Source organism: Lichtheimia ornata, assembly GCF_029851405.1.
Source record: "Lichtheimia ornata isolate CBS 291.66 chromosome Unknown scaffold00069, whole genome shotgun sequence".
Taxonomy (NCBI): Eukaryota; Fungi; Mucoromycota; class Mucoromycetes; order Mucorales; family Lichtheimiaceae; genus Lichtheimia; species Lichtheimia ornata.
In genome coordinates this window covers 18,836-40,538 of record NW_026695389.1, presented here as the reverse complement: position 1 = coordinate 40,538, position 21,703 = coordinate 18,836, and the positions used below count along the sequence as shown (strand labels likewise).

The following is a 21,703-nucleotide window of genomic DNA, read 5'->3' as shown; positions in this document are numbered from 1 at the left end:
TAGTAGCATTGAATGCAAAAGCACCTGTTTATGTGATGGATGGACATTCGCACTTATTTTTTACGAGGAGGTGGGGGTGGAGAGATAATACCACGTGGGGAAAGGAAATGAATAATGATACCCTCGTCCCTTTTTTCATTACTTTGTTATAAACATTGTTTCGCCCTGTCCAACAAATGCATCCACGTATTATCGGTGACACCTTTCAAAGTATAACATTATATGTAAAGAGGTCCAAGAAGATCAAGAATGAGCGTCGATTCTTTCTCTCTCTTTTTCATTCTTCTTCTTCTCTAGCCGTTCGAGCAAATGGTAGCACCTCTACTCTTTGGTTGGGCTTTAATGGCCATCACCACCACCACAAGCTATGCATTGCCTGCCCAAAACAAGGTCGACTGTGTAAATTACAAAACAGACTTTAGCGTGACAACACAAGGATGGATTGCCGACCATACGTTCCAAGATACATATGATATGACATCGGATAAAGGCATTGAAATGAAGCTCATGCCACCTACGCGATACGTGCGTATGCATGATCAACAAAGTAAGGCCTTGCTCCTTTGTCCTTGCAGTAGCCCTTGTATTAACGTCCTTTTTGTTATTTAGATTTGCCCTATAATCAATACGAAGGCAGTGGTCCCACATTCAATGCATCCACGTATATGCACTATGGACGTGTCTCAGCTACTATTCAATCCGCCAATGTTGGAGGAGCCATAGCTGCCGTTATTTTGATCGCTGATGGTGGCGATGAGATTGATTTTGAATTACTGGGTGGTGATCCAAATCATGTACAGTAAGTAGTGCCATACGCTATTATGCATCGCTTATTGTTTAACCGATATGGATAGGACCAACTATTTTTGGGGTCATGAAGTGCTTTACACGGTCAATGGTGGTTTCCATGAGGTCCCTGGTGGTGCTGTATATGATAGTTTACATACATATACCATCGACTGGTAATAACAAGTGGTCTACTTCATACCCAAATGGGTTTATTCACTCGCATTTGTAGGAGCCCAGAACGTATTCAATGGTTTGTTGATGGTGAACTTGTACGTACACGTGAACGAAAAGACACATGCGATGCGTCTGGAGTATGTAAATTTCCATCGGAACCAGCGTAAGTTTCGGTATTATATCATTATCATCCTTTTTGTTTATTGTAAACTCACACAAACATTTAGTCGTATCCAAATTGGACTATGGGATGGAAGCATTGAATCCGGCACTGCACAATGGTCGCGAGGTCCTATTGACGTAAGTCATAATCAATGATGATGACTCTATGATGCTCACTCTTTCATATTTAGTGGACAGCCCATGATTCGATTTCTGCATACATCAAGAGCATAGAAAGCGAGTGCAATCCTGAATACAACAACATCATTGGTTGACTCGATGCGGTGCCAGGAACTGTGGAATCTACCGTGGGGAGGGGTGGAGGAAGAAGAGGTACTCCATGGCCCTGGCAACGACCCGCAAGTCCACCACCCTCCATTCAAGTCAAATCTTCCCCTAAACAACATGAACTTTCTCCCTCCTCTATTGCTGCTGTACCTAATTCTTTTTCATCTTCCTCTTCTCGATCCTCGTACTATTACTTGACATTGCAATGTTCCATTCTTACTACGCTAGCTGGTCTAGTATTGATTATCCTTTAGATATGTAAATGGGATCGAGTTTTTATTTGCTTAAAAAGCTATTCCTCCAACGTGACGAAACAATTTTTGTAATAATCTGGTGTTGTCCAATAGCAAGTTTGACTAGAACGATCGATCGCATATGGATCTGGCGATGATGTATATACACGACGTTTTGAGAATAAGTTCGCCTTGGGCATCGTATGCACAATGATTTGCTTGCGTAAGACACCGCTATCTACAAGCATATCCAATACATCCTTGACCTCGACATACACCAAAAGATTGTGGAATCGACGACATACATCTCGCTCAATGATACCCGGGCGTTGTAGCACACACTGAATGATCGATTCGATAATTCCTTGCAAGATGGCTCCAGTGAAGCTGCCATTGATGTCGTACCACACGCGTGGATGGATGATTGCTTTACGTATGGCGGCAAGTTTGGCGGTACGTTCAATAACTTCATCCGAGCTGGGGGCAACAATACTTGATGTCCTTGTGGGAACAATGATCCAGTGATTCAAATAGCTGGTAAGAACGTAGCGATAGGATTGAAATCCGACTTTGGCAACAAGCGGTGGTGATGCATTGCACATAATGTCCATGTACTCGTGAATTTCCTTATCACTTGCGAGCGATCCCGAACGTATTAACCCATCCTAATTATAAATGTAAATGAGCTAATGGATCTAGTGTGCGTTCCCGTTACTCTTTTTTACCTTGATTTGATGCAACGTGGCTCCCTGGTCTCCCGCACTTTCCAAAATCGCCATCATAGTCTTCAAATCAACTTGAACATTAGGCTCTTGACTCTGTAACAAGCACGTCCAATGATCCCTAAGTTCCAAGTCTTCCAGCTTCTTGAGTTGGCCATCATCCTTTGATATGGGTTGGGGTTCTTTTTGACCATCATTGTCGGGAGGTGCAGTCACCCTCAATTGAACGCTAAGGTTTGACAGCTTTTCATCTACAATGAATTTTGGGATTAGTATGGTATGGTTTTCAAGGGGTAAGCTCGATGACGAACCTATCAAACGGCTGCGATACAGCGGAATCTTGGCTTTCAGGTTGAAAATGTCCTCAAATAACAACTCCAAATTGAGCTATTACAGAAGATAGAATGAGCAATTGAGTACATCAAGACATCTGCACCTTGATCTTACCTTGTTGCAGGATACCAGGTTGATGATACACGCCATCATGCCACTGCTCACCAGCTGTGGTGAATATTTTGCAGAGTGCTTGGCCATCAGGTACCTCTCAAAGACCTTTGCTTGTTCATAAATGTTGTCAGGCATGTTACAAGCCATACGAGTAATGTATCTAATGACAAACGACATTGATAAGCTGTATAAACATAAACACCGTGCTGTCAATTTACCTCTCGGAGATGCCAAGTTGTGTACCAGGTAAGCGGCGATCCCCGCAACGTATGCCTTTGGCCAAGGAGAGTTGACTATCGCTTCTCATTGTTTCAACGGCTCTTCTTCTCAGATCCTCTGAATATTGAGTAATGACGCTGTATGCAAAGAAAGGATCGTACATCTCGTTGGGCGTGAATAGGATCATCTAAAAAGATATAAAGTGAATACATACATTTTCCTCTCTCTTGTATTCCAGCACTTACACGGTTGAAAAGCATCAGGAGCCCGAGGTCTTTTTCTTCTTCTGATATCGCTTTATCTGGTAATGTGTCGTACGTATGATCCCAGGGTGTTCGAATCGTCAACCAGTGACTGGCAAGGGCCTCTTCTTTTTGAACAAGAGCTTCGATAGTATGGAATGCATCCTCAAAGCGCTTCAAACATGATTTTTCACCCACTGGTACATAAATGTCGTATTCGGATTCAAGCTGTTGGCGGGTTGGTGGAAGTTCAGTGTTCGCCTCCAATTCCCTATGCATTATGATATTAGTATATCGAAACCTATCCATTTCATAGCAATCCTCACCCAGAAGAACTAGATTGAATTCGTCGGATAAAATATTCCAGGCACTCCAATATGTTGAAATTGATTGGATCAAGCGGATTTTCATCATGGATAGCACCATTATTGACTCCTTGCTTGTAATAGATATCCCATAAACCCGATAAATGGACAATGTGTTCAGCAATCTTCGGTATCGCCTTGAGCCTTCCTATACGATGCCGGCATCGTTCAGGCGTTCGTTCTGGCAAGACCGATTGCATACTCTTCCACATGAAACGGCTTTCAAGCCTTCGCGCCCGTGATTTCATAATGACATAGCAATAAAGTAACAGCTCATCTTCTTCCACTGTCCATTGAACACGCCTGATGCGTCGTTTTTTGAGATCATAGACGTTGATATTGTCATTCACCAAAGGTATGGAAGTTTCATCATTGAGATAGCCATCGTGATGGTCCATGTTGCTGGCTGCTTCTGCTTGCTCTTGTTCCTGCAAGAGTTGACGCGCTGTGCTGTATGTATGATGCTTTCGAAACACCTTTTTCGTGTTGACAGTGATGGCTCGAGTAGCAGGTGCTGGTCCCCTTTCACTTCCTCGGCGGCGTCTTCGTTTGCGACGACCACTGATATCTTCTTCCAGATGACGAATTGCCTGTTTGTCGAGTTTGCGAGTGAACGCAGCCTCCAAACGTCTGTAATAATTGAGAACCATCTGTAGAGGCACTTTGAGTGATCGTGCAATTTCCTTGCATTGTTGTGTGTTGGTGTATGGCGTTTCACCAGTCTTTTTGTTGACGAAGGAGTTCAAGACTTCACGTTGCTCACGAACAAACACATAATGAGAGCTCCAATTCCTTGGTGTAGCGAGTCCACGTATCACCAGTAATTCTTCATTAGACTCTGGATGGGGAGCGCCTCTTTGATCACTCGTGGCGCTTGTAGAGAAGTATTGCAAATCACTCCAATACACCAGGATATCGGATGCCATTTGAGCGGAATATTCTCGAATGATGGGGCGATCAGGAGTCCAATAATCGATGATGGGGATCTTGTCACACACCCGATAAGCTGGAGGGAAGTTGCCCAATGTTTCCTTAAAGTTCTCAATACGATTGCCATTGTCGTCGATTTGATCAAGCGCTTTGAGCAAAACCAAATGATCTAAAAGGCCGCGCAATCGACGACGAAAACGATTCTTCTCTGAAATGAGCATGATCTTGATATTCTCTGGCAGTTCAACTAGCGTCTTTTCCAAATTGGACTGATCTTGAATGTATTCACTGAGTTCATTGCTTGTGCAATAATATCCAATGGTTTGCAAACAAAGTCCGAGTTTCATGCGCATAATGATAGCAGAAGGGCGAATTGTACGTTTCTCCTGATTGATACCATCACCGCCGCTTTGAAGGAGAGCAAACAGGTATTGATGTAGCAACTTGATACGCACCCACTTTGAACCAATGAAACCATATTGGACCGCAATCATGTACCAATTGCCAGTTGTCTTCGCCACATGCATCTCTCTTCTGAGTTGACTTGCTTTCGACATGTTCTCTTTCAAAATCTTGATATCATCTCGAAGTCGTCTAGCTTCAGGGCTCTCTTCACCTCGAAGCGTGTCATGTGTATCTTCCATGCGTTCAAGTCGCTGCTCCAATCTTTCCACATCCTTGTCGAACTTTTCAAACTTGGCCATCTTGCCACGATATCCAATCTGAACGCGTTTGTGTTCCTGCTCTTCAATAAACGCTGCCATTTCTGGACCCTCTTTACTGAGATCTTTACGCACCGCAAGGATACGATTCTGAGGCTTCCCTGTGAATGTGGCAATCTCCATCGTGGTGATATAACAATGGCCATCTTGTGCCAAAGATTCAACAGTACGCCATACTGTCTTATTATCGGGGTTCCTTGCCATCTTCGAGTCACCATACTTTTCTCGATATCTCTCCAGAAATACAGCTTTCAATTCGCCACCACGCTCCAAGATACCCTTCTCATTCAATATGTCAAGCATCACATTCTTCCTCGTAATCATGTATGAATTCGCACCATCGCTAGTACGTGTATGCTTGGCAGAGGTGATGCCATCCTTTGTACGGATAACCTTGTCAGAATGCCGTGTAGTAATTCGTTGCTTTGACGGATCGTCAGTATGAGAGGAAGGCCTTGATGGCGTTTGTGGCGACTCTGCTGTAATAGGCAAAGGAGAAGGACATGTATTGTTGTTGTCTTCTCCTTGTGTCGTAGCGGGTTCAGTTGGTGAAGATTCAGCAGCAGCGGGTTGTTTGTTGGCTTCAGACTGAATTTCTGCCATGCGTTGTCGAAAGCTTTCACCTGGATTGGTTGTCATTTCTCCAATTGCTCTTGGCGCTTTTGATTGAGGGGAGGTTGTTCTACTCATTGGCGAGAAATAATCGAAAAGGTTCCTTCTTGGCGTGGTGTTTTGTCGACTTGGTGTAGTGATTTGGCGGCTTGGCGTGGTGCTTTGACGACTTGGTGTGGTGATTTGTTGACTTGATGATGGTACATGTTGATCCACATCCATAGGTGATTCAGGTACTTCATGCTGTTCTTGTGTATCTGGAACATGGGTTGACTCTTCGCGAGTAGGCTCAGTGGATGTTGCATTTTGATCTTGTGATGTCGTTGATTCTGATGGTTCATCAACATTCATTGTAGCTTCAGGCTGCTGCTGTTGTTGCTGTGTATCAGGATCATTGGTTGGTTCCTGAATAGTAGATTCTGCTGGTGCTTGGTTCTTTCTCGGTCGACCACGTGGTCTTTTTGGCTGTGGGGTATTCGTTGATCCTTCAGCAGTAGATGCCGGAGTCTTTTTTGGTCGACCTCGTGGTTTCTTTGGTTGAGGTGGTTCATTATCCTCTTGAGTCGTTGTTGTATTCGTCTGCTGTTCTTCATCCTGATCACGTGACACATCTTCGGATGTTGCTGTTTGCGCCAATGTTCTCTTTCTCGGCAAAAAGATGGATGCCAAATTGCTTTGACTTGATTGATCCGATTCGGCTGTTGCACTTGTCGATGATGATGTACTTGGACGTTCACGGCGTTTTGATGCTGGTGCTTCAGTTTCGCTGGAGGCAGCTTCATTCGCACGAGATGATTGTGGTGGTCGACCACGCTTCTTTGAAGGCGTTGTTTGCGCCGTTGTCTGCTCAGGTGATGGTTGCGTATTTCTCACATTCTTTGCAGCCTCGTGTGATAAGACTCGATTCTCAGCACAGCGATAATCAAGATACGCAAGGTCACTCTCTTTGACTGTATACTTGGGTGGTCCTGTCAACTCAATCGACTTGTTTTCGGTATGTTGCATATAGGCCTGAAGCGTATAATAGCGATAGCGTTTGATGCGTCCTTCAAATTCCAGCGATTTTTGAACCGTAAAACGAGTCGAATCCGGAGTCTTGGGTAATGAACACAACTTTTCCAATCCTTTATACAAGGCTCTCTGATCACTGTAGCCCAAGATATGTCCAAGTTCCTACATGGATAATAATAATTAGTATTGTCTTGATGGAAGGAAAAAAGTGATGGGATGTTTTTTGTACCTTTTGAGTTGCACCCGTTGTCCCGACAGAATAAAGAGCATCCAAGAGTTGTGGTTCAACCATCATATCATAATCAAGACCGGTAATGTGATCACTGTTGTCTCCTCTCGACTTGAGCACAAGGCCCACACAGCCCTTTTCCCTTCGTTCAGCATCAACGTTGGGGATGGTTTGAGATGTGGCATCGTCCATATTTGATCCTTTTCCTCCGTTGGCTACATGATCCAAGACCAATGTTAGAAATCCAATTCTTTAAATATAGAAAAAGCCTCCATACCATAGCGATGATCGATCAATTGGATAATACGAGAAGTGCCTTGCTTGGGTGGTCTCAATTTGCGAAAGATGTTTTTGCTGCATGGCTCATCCATGGAGCGGAAAAACCACTTGCGAACATACTTCTCCGCTGGATTGAATGCCTAAGTAGCAAGTAACTTAGCATGAATGGTAGCTTTGTAAGAACAATACACGTACCAGTGCCTTCAATATATCATCGGTGTACATAACATTATCCGGTGCACCATCCAATAACTTGGCCACTGCGAATGTCAATGATTTGTTGGAATATGCCACGCCAAAAGCGTTGATGTTGTAAGCAATGGGTTTCTTGGTCGATGCTGCACCCGCCTTATGCTTTTGCTCATCCGTTGTATTGAATCGTACGTGAATGCAAAGATTGGTACGGAATCCGGCGCTGACTGGTTTGCGAATACTATTAAAAAAGTGGATCAGAGAACAAGCATACAAGCATTCTAAAAGAGATCTATCTTACATGGCACCTCTGTTGGCGAGAGTTTTGACATAATGCCCAGAAGAGCGAGCATCCAATCCAAGATCTTTGGTGAGAGCTGCTTGCGTATAACCTTTATGACGAGAACGCAAGATGACACCCAAAACAATGGCCTGGTTTTCAGGTATCGGCTTCCCTGGCTATAAAGAATTCCATATAAATCAAGTGACAACTAGTCAAAAAGAATAGCAATAGACCTACCGGCAATCCCACAAACAATTGTTCCTTTTGCAATTCGGCATCAGCTACTACGCGTAGACGAGAGCCATACATGTTCTCCACTTGTTCAAATGAAAGATCCTTGATGCCATCAATACGCTGATAACCGGAAGTATCAACCACCTATTTTACCAATAGGAATTAGAATGGGCGTTGCATATTGATATACATGTAACTCACAATGGATAAACCAGACTTTGAAGGTTCAGCATTGCCATTCTCTTTTTGTTGTGGTGAGTTGTTGTTGTTGTCATCATCCGCCTCTTCAGCTTCCATATCAAAATCCTCATCATCTTCACTGGATTCATCCTCATCCTCATCTGGTTGGTATTCGTCTTCAGTTGAATCATCGTCTCCTCTGCGAGCAGTCTTTTTCTTCTTTGCCGGTTTCTTCTTCGCCTTACGTTTGGCTGCTTTGCTCTTGGCTGGTGCTTTGCCCTTTGTCTTCTTCGGTTGCACGGGTGATGATGATGCTGCTGTCTCTCCAACGGGTGATGATGGTGTTGATTCTTCATGCGTTGCTGCTGGCACAGCCTGCTCAGGGATAGTCGCTTCAGTTGTCAAGGTGTCTGTTGCACTAGGCGCGTCGTTATTCTGATCCACTTGCATTGCATCGATCGACGTGTCGTGGAAAAAGTTGAGTTGTGGTTCGTTCACAATGAAGGGCCATATGAGCTGTTTATATGCATCGTCTACGTTGGGCGTAACTTGGGTTGGAAGATTGAGATCATGGACCGTTTTGGTTGCTGTTTGCTGTACAAGCTGCCACAATCCATCGCGAGTAACACCTATCAACGGGGACATGAGATAGAGAAGAGACAAGGGAGACAACGAAAAGTACCTGCAGGGCCCTCGATCGCAATCTCAATCTTGGTTTGCGACACTATGACATCGAGCATTCTTCACAGCGCAGTGACACTACAGGAAGAAGGGAAAATGAATTCCTGCCCAAAATTAAAGCGTGGGTGACTCGAGTCACATGACACCAAGGTGATTGGATAAATGTTGCAGGACAAAACATGTACACATACATTGTTGCCATAGTGTCCATTGTCATTGTAGATGAATGAATGTATTGTTTCTTATTGACATCATAAAGGAGGCTGCATACTACTACTACTACTACATATACTTTTTGAATGATGATTCTAAACAAGTGATGGTGTGGTGTTGTTGGGTCGAGTCTTTTGCATGATTAGAAAGAAGATAAGGACGCAAGATGAAGCGTCGTGCTCAATAAAGATGAAGAAATATAAAGGCTATATCTTGACGGATCTAAGCGATGGAGGTGTTGCCCATTCTATATTGGTGACGGAAGGCATACTGGAACGACGAAAATGACGTGGTGATGATGGATGATGATGCTTCTTTTTTTGTTGCTGTTGCTGTCTATGATGCTGTTGTTGTTGCTGGTGTTTGGCACATGATCGAGAAATATTATCCATGGATCTTTGGGGTTCCAAAGCATGTTTTCCAAAGGTGAAATGACTGTTTACAAAATCATGGAGAGATGATGTGGAGCTGCCACTACTGCTACCGCTGGAACTGGCATGACTAATTGAGCTGAGTCGAGTAGAGGATGCACTCCATGTTTTGTATTCTCGCTTAGGCCCACCAACGCCTCCTGTACATGAGCGAGTTTGTCTTGGGGTTGGCGTTAACAACAATGAGCTGGATTGCTGTTGCTGTTGTTGATGATGATGATTCAAGTGACGATGAACCGAGCTGGTAGATGATTGAGGAATATGTTGATCCAAAGAAGCTTCCAAGGAAGCTAACGAGTACGAATGAATGGGTGAATGGTATGCATAACCTTGAGGTAAACCAAGTTTTCGTGGCATCCTTCCAAACACTTGAGACGAATTCATAGCTTCTCCTTGCACCATACGTAGGTATTGTTGTTCATCAAAGAGCTTGAGTGCAGCCCATGCTGGATTGAGGAATGCAAATTTCTTTTTGAGCAAGCCAAGTCGTTCTAAAAGGTAATGTGAGCATACAATGACCATGTAAGGGTAGCGTTTATATAAAATACTTACGTTTGCCTATGCCACCTTGTGAATGGATACCATGAAGAGGCTTGTCAGGTGCAGGCATAGTTCCTTTGGTACCTTGGCGTAATGGCGCTTTGCCCTTGACAAGACGGCAAATGTTACGTGCAATACACACACCAGCTAACGTTGCAGCATAGCCTGTCTTTTCTTCAATGACATTGGTAACATCACCACCTGCAAAAATATGGGGGCACTTGTAGTGATCGATTTGTAACGAGGGCTTGACCATGATACGACCCCAGCTGTCAACACAAGCATCCAGCTCACCGCTGTTTTGCAAAATTTGGCTATTGGGTCGGGTTCCAGTAGCCATAAAGACCTTGTCATATCCACTGTAAATACGTCCACTTGCTCCAAGATAGTTGCCACCATTTTCGGTTCCTTCTAGATCGACAATACGATCATTGCAAATGACTTCGATACCAAGATTTTGGAGATAATCCATGGCCCGCTCTCGTTGGTAATCATCTGTGCGCCGAATGATCTTGTCATGTGATTCAACAAGAGTAATTTCTTTACGAGGATACTTTCCAGGGAAGGTACGAAGAGCAATTTCGGATGCCAACTCACAACCCACAAGTCCACCACCTAAGTAAGCATGATGGTCATTGTTAGTATACATAAAAAGTAGTAGCAGTGATAGTAGTATTACTACTCACCCACGATCAAAATACGTCGTGCGTTGATAAGTTCGGCATTCACTTGCTCAAGACCCGTAATGCGATATAGCACAGACATGTCGGTGGATTTTAGCTGGGATGAATATGAGCTTCCAGTGGCGACTACAAGGTAATCAAAGTCAACCTAATCATTCCATGTAAGCTGCATGTACGTGTTATGGCGTCGTGTTTTACTACTTGCCGTTTCACCATTCACTTGAAGTGATTTGACGTCATCGTTGACATTGCTTGCAAAGCCAATAAGTACTCTGCCATTCTTGACGTATGAATCATGTCGTACACGCATCGAGCTTGATTCTTCAGGGTTGACGAGCTTCTTTATGATACCGGGGGTATACTCAAATGAATCTAATAGGTCCAATGCTCATTAGCTCACTTTATCCTTTCAGGTAATAGGGCATTATTACCTTTTGTATCAATAACGGTGACATGGAAAAGAGGCATTGGGTCTAAAATGGATGCCACTGTGAAGCCCTATTTGAAAATAGGAGTCAATCACTCGAATCTCAAAAGTCGTAACACGTTACTTACCGTGAAACCACCACCCACAATGACAACTCGAATCTGTGGCTTGCTAGGACCATGATCAAAATCACTATCAACTTGTTAGTACCATCATCTAATTGACATTGATAATTGAATTCACGTACGAAATATCGAGCTGCTTCAAGCGAATAAAATCGTCCAATTTGTTGCGCTATAGGAACCCGATGGCATCAATTAGTGAAAAGAGCCATGATGATGATGATGATGCTACAATTCAATGCATACCAAATCGGCCAACACTTGTCGTTCGGTCTCTTCCAAGATCTTGACAGCATCTTCACGTCGTATAATGGCCCAATGAAGTCCTTCCATGTCTTGTTCCACCTGTTCTTTGGTGGTGACACTATGCAGTTTCAGATTGGCATTGTCGGAAAGGAACGATTTGTAAATTCTAACAGCGACCAAGGCACGTGGAATTTAAGCATTTGAAACACATTGCCGCATTCGCTCTCTCCCTCTCCATACCTATTCAACGCGACTTCAAAGTTTGTGAATGAATTGTCATATCGCATTTGTGATATTGCTCCAATGAATAAGAGGTTTTCGTGTGCATGGATTTGTCGTAGGTAAGATTCAAAGGAATGTAATAGCTTTGGCTCTGAAAGTACGTCATGGAGTAAATCCTCGGATTTGGATGCCATGACGAGTGGATAAAAAAGTTGCTTTGTTTAAGGGTGCATGGTCATGGCGTAGTATTTAAAGCTGAAAAAAGTTCCTTGGCGAATAGAAGGGACAGCAAGTGGCGTGTTAACACAAATCGCATGATTTTCGAAGCCAATCAATTAGGCAACTTTTGCACTACCAGCTTGAATGCTTACTTTTATGGTAGATTTCAAAATCCACGCGCACCAACATCATCGGGATCAATCCAGGTCCTGAAGAATCATCCGTAATGAGGAAATAGATTGAATGACGCAAGCTGATGATCATAGTAGAATCCACTACCACAGCCAGAGCGATGATGTTTCTTTTTCGTTACGAACGAAATGATGGCAGCGATACAAGTAAACAAGTTGTAAACAACCTTTGTTGACCCCTCAGTATAAACTTTGTATTACCTATGACGAAGCATGGAACTGATCGAGACATTACGATGACAAGTGAGTCTTACAAACAACAACTTTATCCTGCACACGCTCAAAAAAACTTTCATCAGATCATGTTATCCGCGCATCTCGGCCCGGTTGCGGAATAACAATACAGCATTTGAATCATGCGGTTCATGCCCCATGCGTGCTGAGGAGCACATGGTTGACAGCGATATCATGTGTCATCATGCATTGTTCCGTCTAAGGCATTTGGACCCAAAGATTGTGTGCTCTCTCTTTGTTCCTTCGTTTTTACCCCAGGCGATCCATTTTGCTGGTGCATCATATTACGATTACACCCTCCTCCTGTTATTTGCTCTTTTGGGTCAATAAGATCTTGTCATTGTTAATGTAAAATAGCATGCAGACTACAATGTATAAACATGACTACCATGTACTAGCGCGTAACAGTGTACACATTTGGCGTATTTGGCATGTTAAAATAGGGCGACATGTTAGCTTTTTATACATGCTTGGATATCATTGGCTGGGTCGGGTGTTTTGCCACGAGTAGCCGGATGTACTCAAGGTAATCTTAGTCACAAAATCGTTATTGCCAATACATGTAGTTGACATCATCAGGAGAGTGGTTTTTGGTGTAGGATGTAAGGTGATGATGGATAATAGTAGTAACAAGATGAAGCGTGTCTTTGTAATTGATCAAGAGGTGTAGTGGGTGCCTGGTGGCATGATGGGGCTAGGGTCATAGAGTAGTAATCTACGTATCTCATTGTTTCTACATAGCACCAAGTGAGCGGTCGTAGTAAGTAGTCTCTCATTGTTTCTGTGATAATGGATCCAGGAATTGGAGGAGGAATTGGAGGAGGAGGTCGAGTGGAGTGAGAAAACCAAGGTCGAGCTTTGTCTATTTTTGGATTTGGTGCACCGTCCTGGTAATTAATTCTATCCTTTACACTCCTTTTTTATTCACCCACACCCACACCCCACATCAACCACCCATCTCTGCTGTCATGAAGCTGCTCGACAGTAATGTGGGTTTCCGAATTGCAGCTGCGGCTGTTCTCCTTCTCTCAACAGTAACTCATGCGGCCGAAAAAGACTCGTCATCTACCGATCCTTGTGCTGCCATTGCCGGCAAAACGACTGCCAGTTTCAAAGAAGCAAAAGCATGTCTCGACCACTTTCCCTTCAACAAGGATTTTGCAGATCAAACCATCGACACAGTGCGAAAAGTGACCAACCATCTTTACGTCTTCAATGTATATATCAACATGCGCGTGTAAAAGTCAATAGGTTGTTGATGATCCTTTTTTCTACATCTAGGAAATTGCTGCTTCTCCACCCAACGTGGAAGGTCTTGAAGTGGTTCCTGTCAACATTTCCTATGGCCTTGACATCATCAAGAATCAAAAGTGGAAGTCTGATCGAGAATTCCAAGATGCCGTTGCTTTGCTTTTGGATAAAGTGCAAGATGCCCACTTGGTACGTGACAAAGAAAAACGAACCAACTAGAGATCACTCAATAACATGCCATGTTGCACATAGGTCTATTCGCCATTTTGCTATCGTCAATTTATCTTTTGGCAACCGATTCAGCTCAATTCTTTGATCCGCAACCAACGCACCGTTGTCAATGTTGCTTATATCAAGGATGATATTTGGCCTGATGCTAAGAAATCATGGGTCGGATGCGAAGTCACCCATATCGACGATCGTGAAGCACTTGATATGATTGTCGATTACGCCGTCAACAACAATGGTGAAAGCAAAGATGTCAACACCTGTTTCAACAACATTGTCAACACCAAGAGCTATTTCCATGGTTGGGATGATGGCGCTGATGATTTGGGTTACCATCGTTTCTTGCCCGCACAAGAAGTCCATTCTTACACAATGCGTTGTCCAAAGAAGGGCACTGAGCCAAAGGATGAAGATTACGATGAACCTTTCACTGTCAAAGTACCATGGATTGCCGAAGTGCCACGTGGTTTTAGCGATGCTTCTTCTTATTGGGACAACTATTGTCAATCAGCTTATTCAACATCATCCTTGGCTCGTCGTAATGCAGCATGGACCACTGAAATCACCGATGAACTTAAGCGTATGCATGAAGGACAAGCCTTTGATTTATCGCCCAACAACAATGCTGTGGGTGGTAGCGATGGCCGCTATGTTGAATTCATCGAATTGGATCACAACGTCGGTGTCATTGATATCCAAAGCTTTTCTATTGCCAGTCAAGATCGTGATGCCTTTGTCAAGAACTTTACAGAAGGCTTGGAAGAATTTGAAAAGAAGGGCGTCGAGAAGATTATCCTTGATCTATCACAAAATGGTGGCGGCGATGCATGTGCTGGTGAATTCATCATCAACTCATTCTTCGAATCGACCCCTGATTACTTGTCCGATGTCAAATACTCGTCATTCTTGGAACGTGTGATCAGCAAGGCTTACTCGCAACAAGCAACAAAGTGGTATGATTATCGTGCTGAAGGCTATCCTGCTGGCAGCGATCAATGGTACAAGGACACCGTCACTTACAAGCGTGGCAAAGAACAAGTCAAGTTTTCAAAGCCTATCACTCTCAGCTGTGATAGCTGGAATGCTGGTGTCAAACCATACAAGAACTCGAAATGGAAGGCTTCTGCTATCATGATCCTCTCTGATGGTCGATGTGGTTCTACTTGTGCTATTGTGGCTTCTCGTTTGCATTTGTCTCACAAGGTGCCTGCTATGGGCTTTGGCGGTATCCGTGGCAACAGCATGCAATTCGCCTCTTTCCCTGGTGGTGAAAGTGAACGTCTCTCTGGTTTCTTGATGGATTTACAAAGCCTTGGATTGCAAGATGATCCCGATGCCCCCGAACCTTTCCCTGAAAGAGCCGATATGGGTTGGACCTTCCGTGAAGTATATCGTCCCATGGAAAAGAAGGACATTGGCAACGAGGAATACTTGCTTGAATACAGCGTCAACAATGCTGATTGCAGAATGTATTTCAATGATGAGAATGCCGATAACGTCAAGGAGCTCTGGCGACAAGCAGCACAGTTGATGCTCAATGATGAATGTCCTTTGCAAGAGTAGATAGTTCATATGTAATTCTACTTAGATATCGTTTTGTACTTTTTATCTTATTCTGTCAGTGTGCTTGTTATTCCCCCCCTCCCCTTTATTCTCTTCAATCCCGTCTCTCTCCTCCCGCCCCCCCAATTGTGTCTATTCTTATCCGCTGATAAAAACAATCAATCCTTTTCATTGTTATCTTCCGATTCAAATGAAACCATCCTTTTTCTTCTTGGATTTTGATGGAAAGTGAATCCAAAACTGCTACTACTACTTGCTAAGCTATGTTACACCAGGTATTTCTATATAAGCAGGAAATATACTTGTAGGGTTGACGACTGGGAGAATACCAAGTACTCGCAGCGATGTAGCCAAACTTTTTTCAATCCCAATGAATAAACCATTTAGCTTGATACACTTTTATAAACAAAGATCATCTTTTTTTATATAATGTTGTAGTTGATTTAGGAGGAGGTGGTGATGGTGGAGGAGCAACGAGCATAGAGATTTGTGTGTGTGTTGAGGGGAGGAGGCTACTATAGTAGTAGTAGTAGCAGTAGGAGGCGCATAATAGAAATCTGACGGGGTGAGTGCGTGTGGCACACAAAATAGCAAGGCTCGAATTTCAGGCAGTCGCCACACTTGCTTCCTGTTACATGATGGGCAATCCAATTACGGTTCAAATAAGACCTTCCAATGGCCAAGTCTTTCAAGTGGAATTCGATCCAGAGACCACCACAGTAAAGCAGCTCAAGGAGATAATTGCCGAGAAACGTAATGGCGTCAATGCGGATAGTCTGAAGCTCGTTTACTCGGGAAGGATACTCAAGGACGACGATCTGTGTACTACTTGCAGTACGTTCATTCAATAGTAGTATCTGGATGACGCTATGAGACTAATGGATTGGTTTGCTTTTCAGAGATTGACCAAGGTCATACTATCCATATGGTTGTATCCAACGCAAGGTCGTCGTCGTCGTCGTCTTCGTCACCGACATCCTCAGCAACTTCACCCAATATCAACAATACGACTACAACACCTACTACAACTAGTGCCACTACTACTTCCTCCTCCACCACCAACACTACCGCCAACAACAACAACAACAGCAACAGCAGCAATCAAACGAACACTAATCCTCTCTTCCCCGGATTCGGTGGGTTTCCTGGATTGGATGGAGCTGGCAGCAATGATCTCTTTGGACGTGGTGGTGCTGGTTCCATGATGGATCCTGAATACATGCAACAAATGATGGACTCTCCTATGATGCAAAGTCTTTTAAACAACACAGGTAATGGGGGGGGGAGTGGATGATGATCATGATATGAGAAAAAAAAGCTTAATACTTTGTATTGTTACAGATTTCGTACGCTCCATCATCATGAGTAACCCTCAAATGCGGACACTCATTGAAGAAAACCCCGAGATTGGTCACGTTATTAATGATCCAGCGTTCCTGAGACAATCGATAGAAATGATGCGGTAAGTATAAGGTTCTTTATATATACAATACCTCTTTTTTACTTACGTCATTGAATAGGAATCCAGAATTGATGCGACAAATGCAAAGAAGTAATGATCGAGCAATATCCAATATAGAGGTGAGTATCTTTGACGAGGAGGTGGTGTATTATTTAGCATGGTATTGAATGGGGGTCGTGTTGTCATCTTAGGCACTCCCTGGAGGTTTCAATCATCTTCGACAAATGTACAATACTTTCCGTGATCCAATGGAATCCGTATCACAAACAGACAGCCAAGCTTCGGAAGAAGCCAATCAACGACTAGCCCAGCAATTGAATGTAACAAGTATTCCAGGTACGGCATGGATAAGCGACATTATTATTCCAAAGAGAACCTTAACAAGCCATGGTCAATAGAGAATCAACTCAACACCCAAGCGCTTCCTAATCCATGGGCTCCTCGAACATCCCAATCGAATCAGGCTTCATCAACACCGAGTGGTGGTGGGAATATGTCATCTACCAATATGGGTGGTATGAATCCTTTTGCTGGTAGGTGGATGGACATGATCTCTATGCTTCTTTTTTTATAATAACACTTTTTGATTCGATAGGAATGCCAATGCTTCCTCCTTTTATGGCACCACAGCAACAGCAACAACAGCAGCAGCAATCCTCCACGGATAATGGATCACAAAACAACAACAATACAGCACAGCAACAAGTACCATTTTGGGCTGATCCAGGCTTTATTCAAGCTAGTATGCGTTTACAAGCCATGATGGATTCTCAACGGCAAGGTGGTGGTAACCAACAGCAACCTTCACCCATGTTTAATGCATTCCCTGGACTTTTTGGAGATATGGGGTATGGATACAGATCCCTTGCTTTGCTATCTTTTATTAATCCTATTATGTATCATAGCAACCAAAACACAAGTGCTGCAGCAGGTACGGGTGCTGGTAGTGCGCCGGCTGAACCACCAGAAACACGCTTTCGAACACAATTGGAACAACTTGAAGAGATGGGTTTTTCGGAGCGACAGGCCAATGTGCGAGCATTGTTAGCGACAGGCGGCAACGTTGAAGCTGCTATTGAATATCTTTTGTCTAATTAGTTATGAGCAAGCCATCATCATCCGTTATTGATTAAAGCATAGCCATGTTACAAATAATCACTTCAAAGGTTGTATGTGTAAAAAGAAAACGAGTGCTATTCTCTTTTAAAAGCCTTTATTTGACATCATAAGCTAAATCAGTTCGAGGTATTTTCACAGCTCCTTCATCCTGCTATGAGAGAAAGAGGTTGATGAGAATGAGACAAGGTCATTATTGATTCCCAAAAAAGAAACTTACATCTGCATACGATTCGTGTTTACGTTTTACACCTTGATCACTCAGCATCGTCGTCAAAGCATCCGATACTGCACCATCATCATCACCATGATCGGACATGAGCGTACCACTCTTGACAGCATCGGCATGACATGTAGCATGATATATCTATAATAGGGAAAATGTACAGAAAAAGGGGGTATAAGCATAAATATACAAGAACACATACACAAAGACATGCATCCATAAGCACGCACGCACGCACACACACACATTCTCTCTCTTTGCCTCTTCGCCTCCCCCCCCCCAATGCACCCATCCAAACAAACAAAAGGGTGCACGATCCCATTTTTACTGACCGTGTTATCCACAAGTACAGCATTCTTGTACATCCACTCTTCCTCATCGTCATTCCAGAAATCCACGAATCTCTCGCCACAAATAGGACATGGCTTTCGATTATTCTCATCAGGCATAACAACCATTTGGCTATCTGGACCTATCGTTTCGGATCCAGCTTGTGCTGAAGGCGATCCTCCCACGTTTCCATGCTGATGTGCGCTGCCACTGCCGCTGGTGCTATCAGTGAGAAAAGTCGGTGCTACATACACATTTATATGAGTTTGATAGGGCATCTCCAAACATGTAAAAAATGAAAAAGGAGGTTTACCTTGATGACTAGCCAATTCACCACCAGCACCACTGATCCATTCATCTTCTGTTACAAACCAGGATCGAGATAAACCACGCTTGACACGTTCCTTCATACGTCGATTTTGCCGGAAATGAGAATCCAAATGTGCATCCATCTTGGATTGGCCTTGCTCTGTTTTTGGATATCGGAAGCCACATTGTTTGCATTGAAGTGGTAGCCCCGAATACAGCACTTCCACTGCGCCTGGTCGAGCTCTGCAAGGGAAAGCCATGAAAGCACAACAAAATTTATAAAGTGATAATCAGTTCTATGTCCCATCCTTTTCCCATGTTCTAGCAATACACACATTTGCAAGTCTTTACTCTCCAATCGTATGCCCGCCGTCGCTGAATGTTGTGGTGGTGTTGAAATAGATGCATGTTGTTGCTGTTCTTGAATCATAGGAGGCGGCGTAGGGGTGCTGACAACATTACTTGGTGTACCTCCTTGAAGAATACCAAGGGAAGTCAAACCTTGCAAAAGTTCAGTTGTGTTGATAGCAGGTGCTTTTGGTTCTGAAGTGGCTGTTGTTGTTGGTGGAAAAGGTCCTCCCATAGGTGGTGTGCCTTTAGCTTCAGCCATATGAGATGCTGTTGATGGTGCCTGTTGTTGCTGTGGTGGTATTGATGTAGGTGGTGGTGGAGTAGCAGCAGCTGAAGTAGGTGCATAAGCAAGTCTTCCAGTTTGAGCAGGAGGTGCACTCATGATTTGATCAATTTGATGTTGAAATGACGCAGCTTGTGTGGCAGGCAATCCAGGGAGAATAGCCTGGATCTAATGAAAAGGGTCAATGACATAAACGATCTCCCTTTTTTTCTACACATCTTGTTTTACCTGAGAAAACAATTGTGATAATTGTTGAGGTCCTTCTTTGGGTCCATTGGGTTTTGCCGTTGGTGAATCCTGCTTTGCTGGAGACGCCATATTAAAAGAAGGCTGTTGTCGTTGTCGATCAGGATAATCAGATCGTGTGCGTGGATCACGTGAACCAGGCTTTTTTTTCCATATACATTGATCAGTTTCCATTACATGGTATACGCCTATCTCCATTCTTACCGCAGGTACAAAGTTGGGATTAACGTGGATATGTTGATTCCGTTGTTGCTGTTGTTGCTGTTGTTGTTGAGGAAGAGGGTGTTTGGGACGTGGTGATTGATGCATAGGTTGAGCACCTTGACGTTCTCGCATAAAATTGACAGGACGTTCAATGGATTCGATCACATGTCGTGAAAATACAGGATGACCATTAGGCAAACCATTCTTCCATGTCTGTAACAGTCGTTCAAAGCTTCTTCGTGTTTGTGGATCAGTGAGTGTATAAGCATCCATGAAGGTCGATACAATATTTCTTGCGAAATGGTCTATGTATACACCTCCTACATTCTTACAAATCGAATCAATTAAATATAGAATGGGAAGCTTCTGGCCGGGCGCGTTCTGGATATAAAGAGGAGAGAGACATTTGCGTTAATCTTTTCTGCATTCGAGAAAAGGGTAAAAGAAAAAAAAGAGAAGAAGAAAAGAAGAAGATAGGGGATATCAAAGGTCATTTGTCTGATGATGATCGATGGTGGTAGTGGTGGTAGTGGTGGTTGCTAGGGCTTTTATTCCCCCTTTTTATTCTTGTGTGTGTGCGTAGAAGTAGTAGTAATAGCAAACAAAGGAAGACAAAGAAAAACTCGTTCTCTGCCCAGGAAGTACCCCCCCAAGTGGAAAAAGCACCCATTCCTTGTGTGTGTGATCCCATCCCCCACCTCTCTTCGCACATAAATCCATCCAAAACTACTACCGGTATCTTGGTTTACTTACGTGTCTAATCTGCTGCTCAATTTCCCGGACAATCGCACCTGCAGCATGCTGGTTCTCTTGTGCCATGATGGTAAGGTTGGTAATGATTGGCTTGCTGTTGAAGGTCAATTCATATAGTGCCTGTCGGTAGTTTCTTCTTGCTGTCTCTGGATCTTGGGTGAAGCCCGGTTGCTGTGGTTGCTTAGATGAAGTATGCTGACCGAATGTGCTCATGGTTGGCATATTGTTCGGTAAGGACATTGAGAGATTTCAACAATAGAAGGGCCAAGGCTGTTTATACTTGAGGGTTGCATAGAAGTATGGATTAGTTTACAGCTGGTATCCTAGACGTATCCACCTTATTATTACCTTGTAACAACAACAATGATAAAAGAAGAGTAGGAAGGAGGGGCGAGGTGGAAGACAAAATATCGGCCTTTAAACCCAGTTCAAAGTCTCTTTCTCCTCCTGATCACACAGCTTGATGCTCGTACAACCTGTAATATGCCTTTATACACCTTGTTATTGGGATATAAAAAAGGAAAATGGGAACCATAGCAAAAGAGGTACATTTTAATGTGCGTAAATGAGATGGCTCGAACAAAGATGCCATAGATGTGATTACTCACCTAGGGTGTTGAGCATGGGTGATACTCTTAGTAGGACAATATTTAGTGACGCATGAGTGGTGAATCTACCCTCGAATGTGTTAGCTTCCATAAAAAAATCATGATGACTTATAAAGAGGGCTCCATCAATGAAGTTAATGGATGAAGCACAAGGTTGCAACAAAGAAGAGGAGGGCACTACTACTAGATACATGGTGGCAGAGGTAGTCAGTTGGCAAGGAAAAGACGCAACTACCCAGACACATGCATTA

At 43.5% G+C, this 21,703-nt stretch overlaps 6 protein-coding genes across 6 annotated transcripts; 3 read left to right on the top strand and 3 right to left on the bottom strand.

Annotated features, from left to right (window-relative positions):
- Positions 1-342: 342 nt before the first annotated feature.
- O0I10_010379 (uncharacterized protein) lies at positions 343-1,400 on the top strand (the record flags this gene model as incomplete). Its single annotated transcript, XM_058490361.1, has 6 exons — positions 343-547; positions 610-799; positions 855-962; positions 1,019-1,126; positions 1,191-1,263; positions 1,317-1,400. 6 exons carry the CDS (start codon positions 343-345, stop codon positions 1,398-1,400), a joined length of 768 nt encoding a protein of 255 aa, XP_058338845.1.
- A 305-nt stretch (positions 1,401-1,705) lies between these two features.
- On the bottom strand, positions 1,706-9,053 carry O0I10_010378 (uncharacterized protein; the record flags this gene model as incomplete). Its single annotated transcript, XM_058490360.1, has 14 exons — positions 1,706-2,311; positions 2,372-2,619; positions 2,680-2,755; positions 2,816-2,975; positions 3,034-3,221; positions 3,280-3,547; positions 3,603-7,078; positions 7,146-7,360; positions 7,423-7,564; positions 7,620-7,857; positions 7,918-8,075; positions 8,137-8,277; positions 8,335-8,942; positions 8,996-9,053. 14 exons carry the CDS (start codon positions 9,051-9,053, stop codon positions 1,706-1,708), a joined length of 6,582 nt encoding a protein of 2,193 aa, XP_058338844.1.
- A 360-nt stretch (positions 9,054-9,413) lies between these two features.
- On the bottom strand, positions 9,414-12,072 carry O0I10_010377 (uncharacterized protein; the record flags this gene model as incomplete). The annotated part of the gene is made up of 9 exons (XM_058490359.1): positions 9,414-10,129; positions 10,191-10,793; positions 10,865-11,009; positions 11,067-11,233; positions 11,293-11,359; positions 11,417-11,480; positions 11,536-11,582; positions 11,657-11,822; positions 11,897-12,072. The coding sequence occupies 9 exons, from the start codon at positions 12,070-12,072 to the stop codon at positions 9,414-9,416; spliced, it is 2,151 nt and encodes a 716-aa protein (XP_058338843.1).
- A 1,418-nt stretch (positions 12,073-13,490) lies between these two features.
- On the top strand, positions 13,491-15,564 carry O0I10_010376 (uncharacterized protein; the record flags this gene model as incomplete). Its single annotated transcript, XM_058490358.1, has 3 exons — positions 13,491-13,739; positions 13,804-13,962; positions 14,026-15,564. The coding sequence occupies 3 exons, from the start codon at positions 13,491-13,493 to the stop codon at positions 15,562-15,564; spliced, it is 1,947 nt and encodes a 648-aa protein (XP_058338842.1).
- Positions 15,565-16,202: 638 nt separating this feature from the next.
- Positions 16,203-18,124, top strand: O0I10_010375 (uncharacterized protein; the record flags this gene model as incomplete). The annotated part of the gene is made up of 8 exons (XM_058490357.1): positions 16,203-16,398; positions 16,464-16,835; positions 16,906-17,026; positions 17,085-17,145; positions 17,218-17,362; positions 17,425-17,559; positions 17,622-17,874; positions 17,932-18,124. The coding sequence occupies 8 exons, from the start codon at positions 16,203-16,205 to the stop codon at positions 18,122-18,124; spliced, it is 1,476 nt and encodes a 491-aa protein (XP_058338841.1).
- Positions 18,125-18,239: 115 nt separating this feature from the next.
- Positions 18,240-20,910, bottom strand: O0I10_010374 (uncharacterized protein; the record flags this gene model as incomplete). Its single annotated transcript, XM_058490356.1, has 8 exons — positions 18,240-18,296; positions 18,363-18,509; positions 18,701-18,942; positions 19,012-19,250; positions 19,343-19,809; positions 19,870-20,028; positions 20,092-20,472; positions 20,845-20,910. The coding sequence occupies 8 exons, from the start codon at positions 20,908-20,910 to the stop codon at positions 18,240-18,242; spliced, it is 1,758 nt and encodes a 585-aa protein (XP_058338840.1).
- Positions 20,911-21,703: the final 793 nt, after the last annotated feature.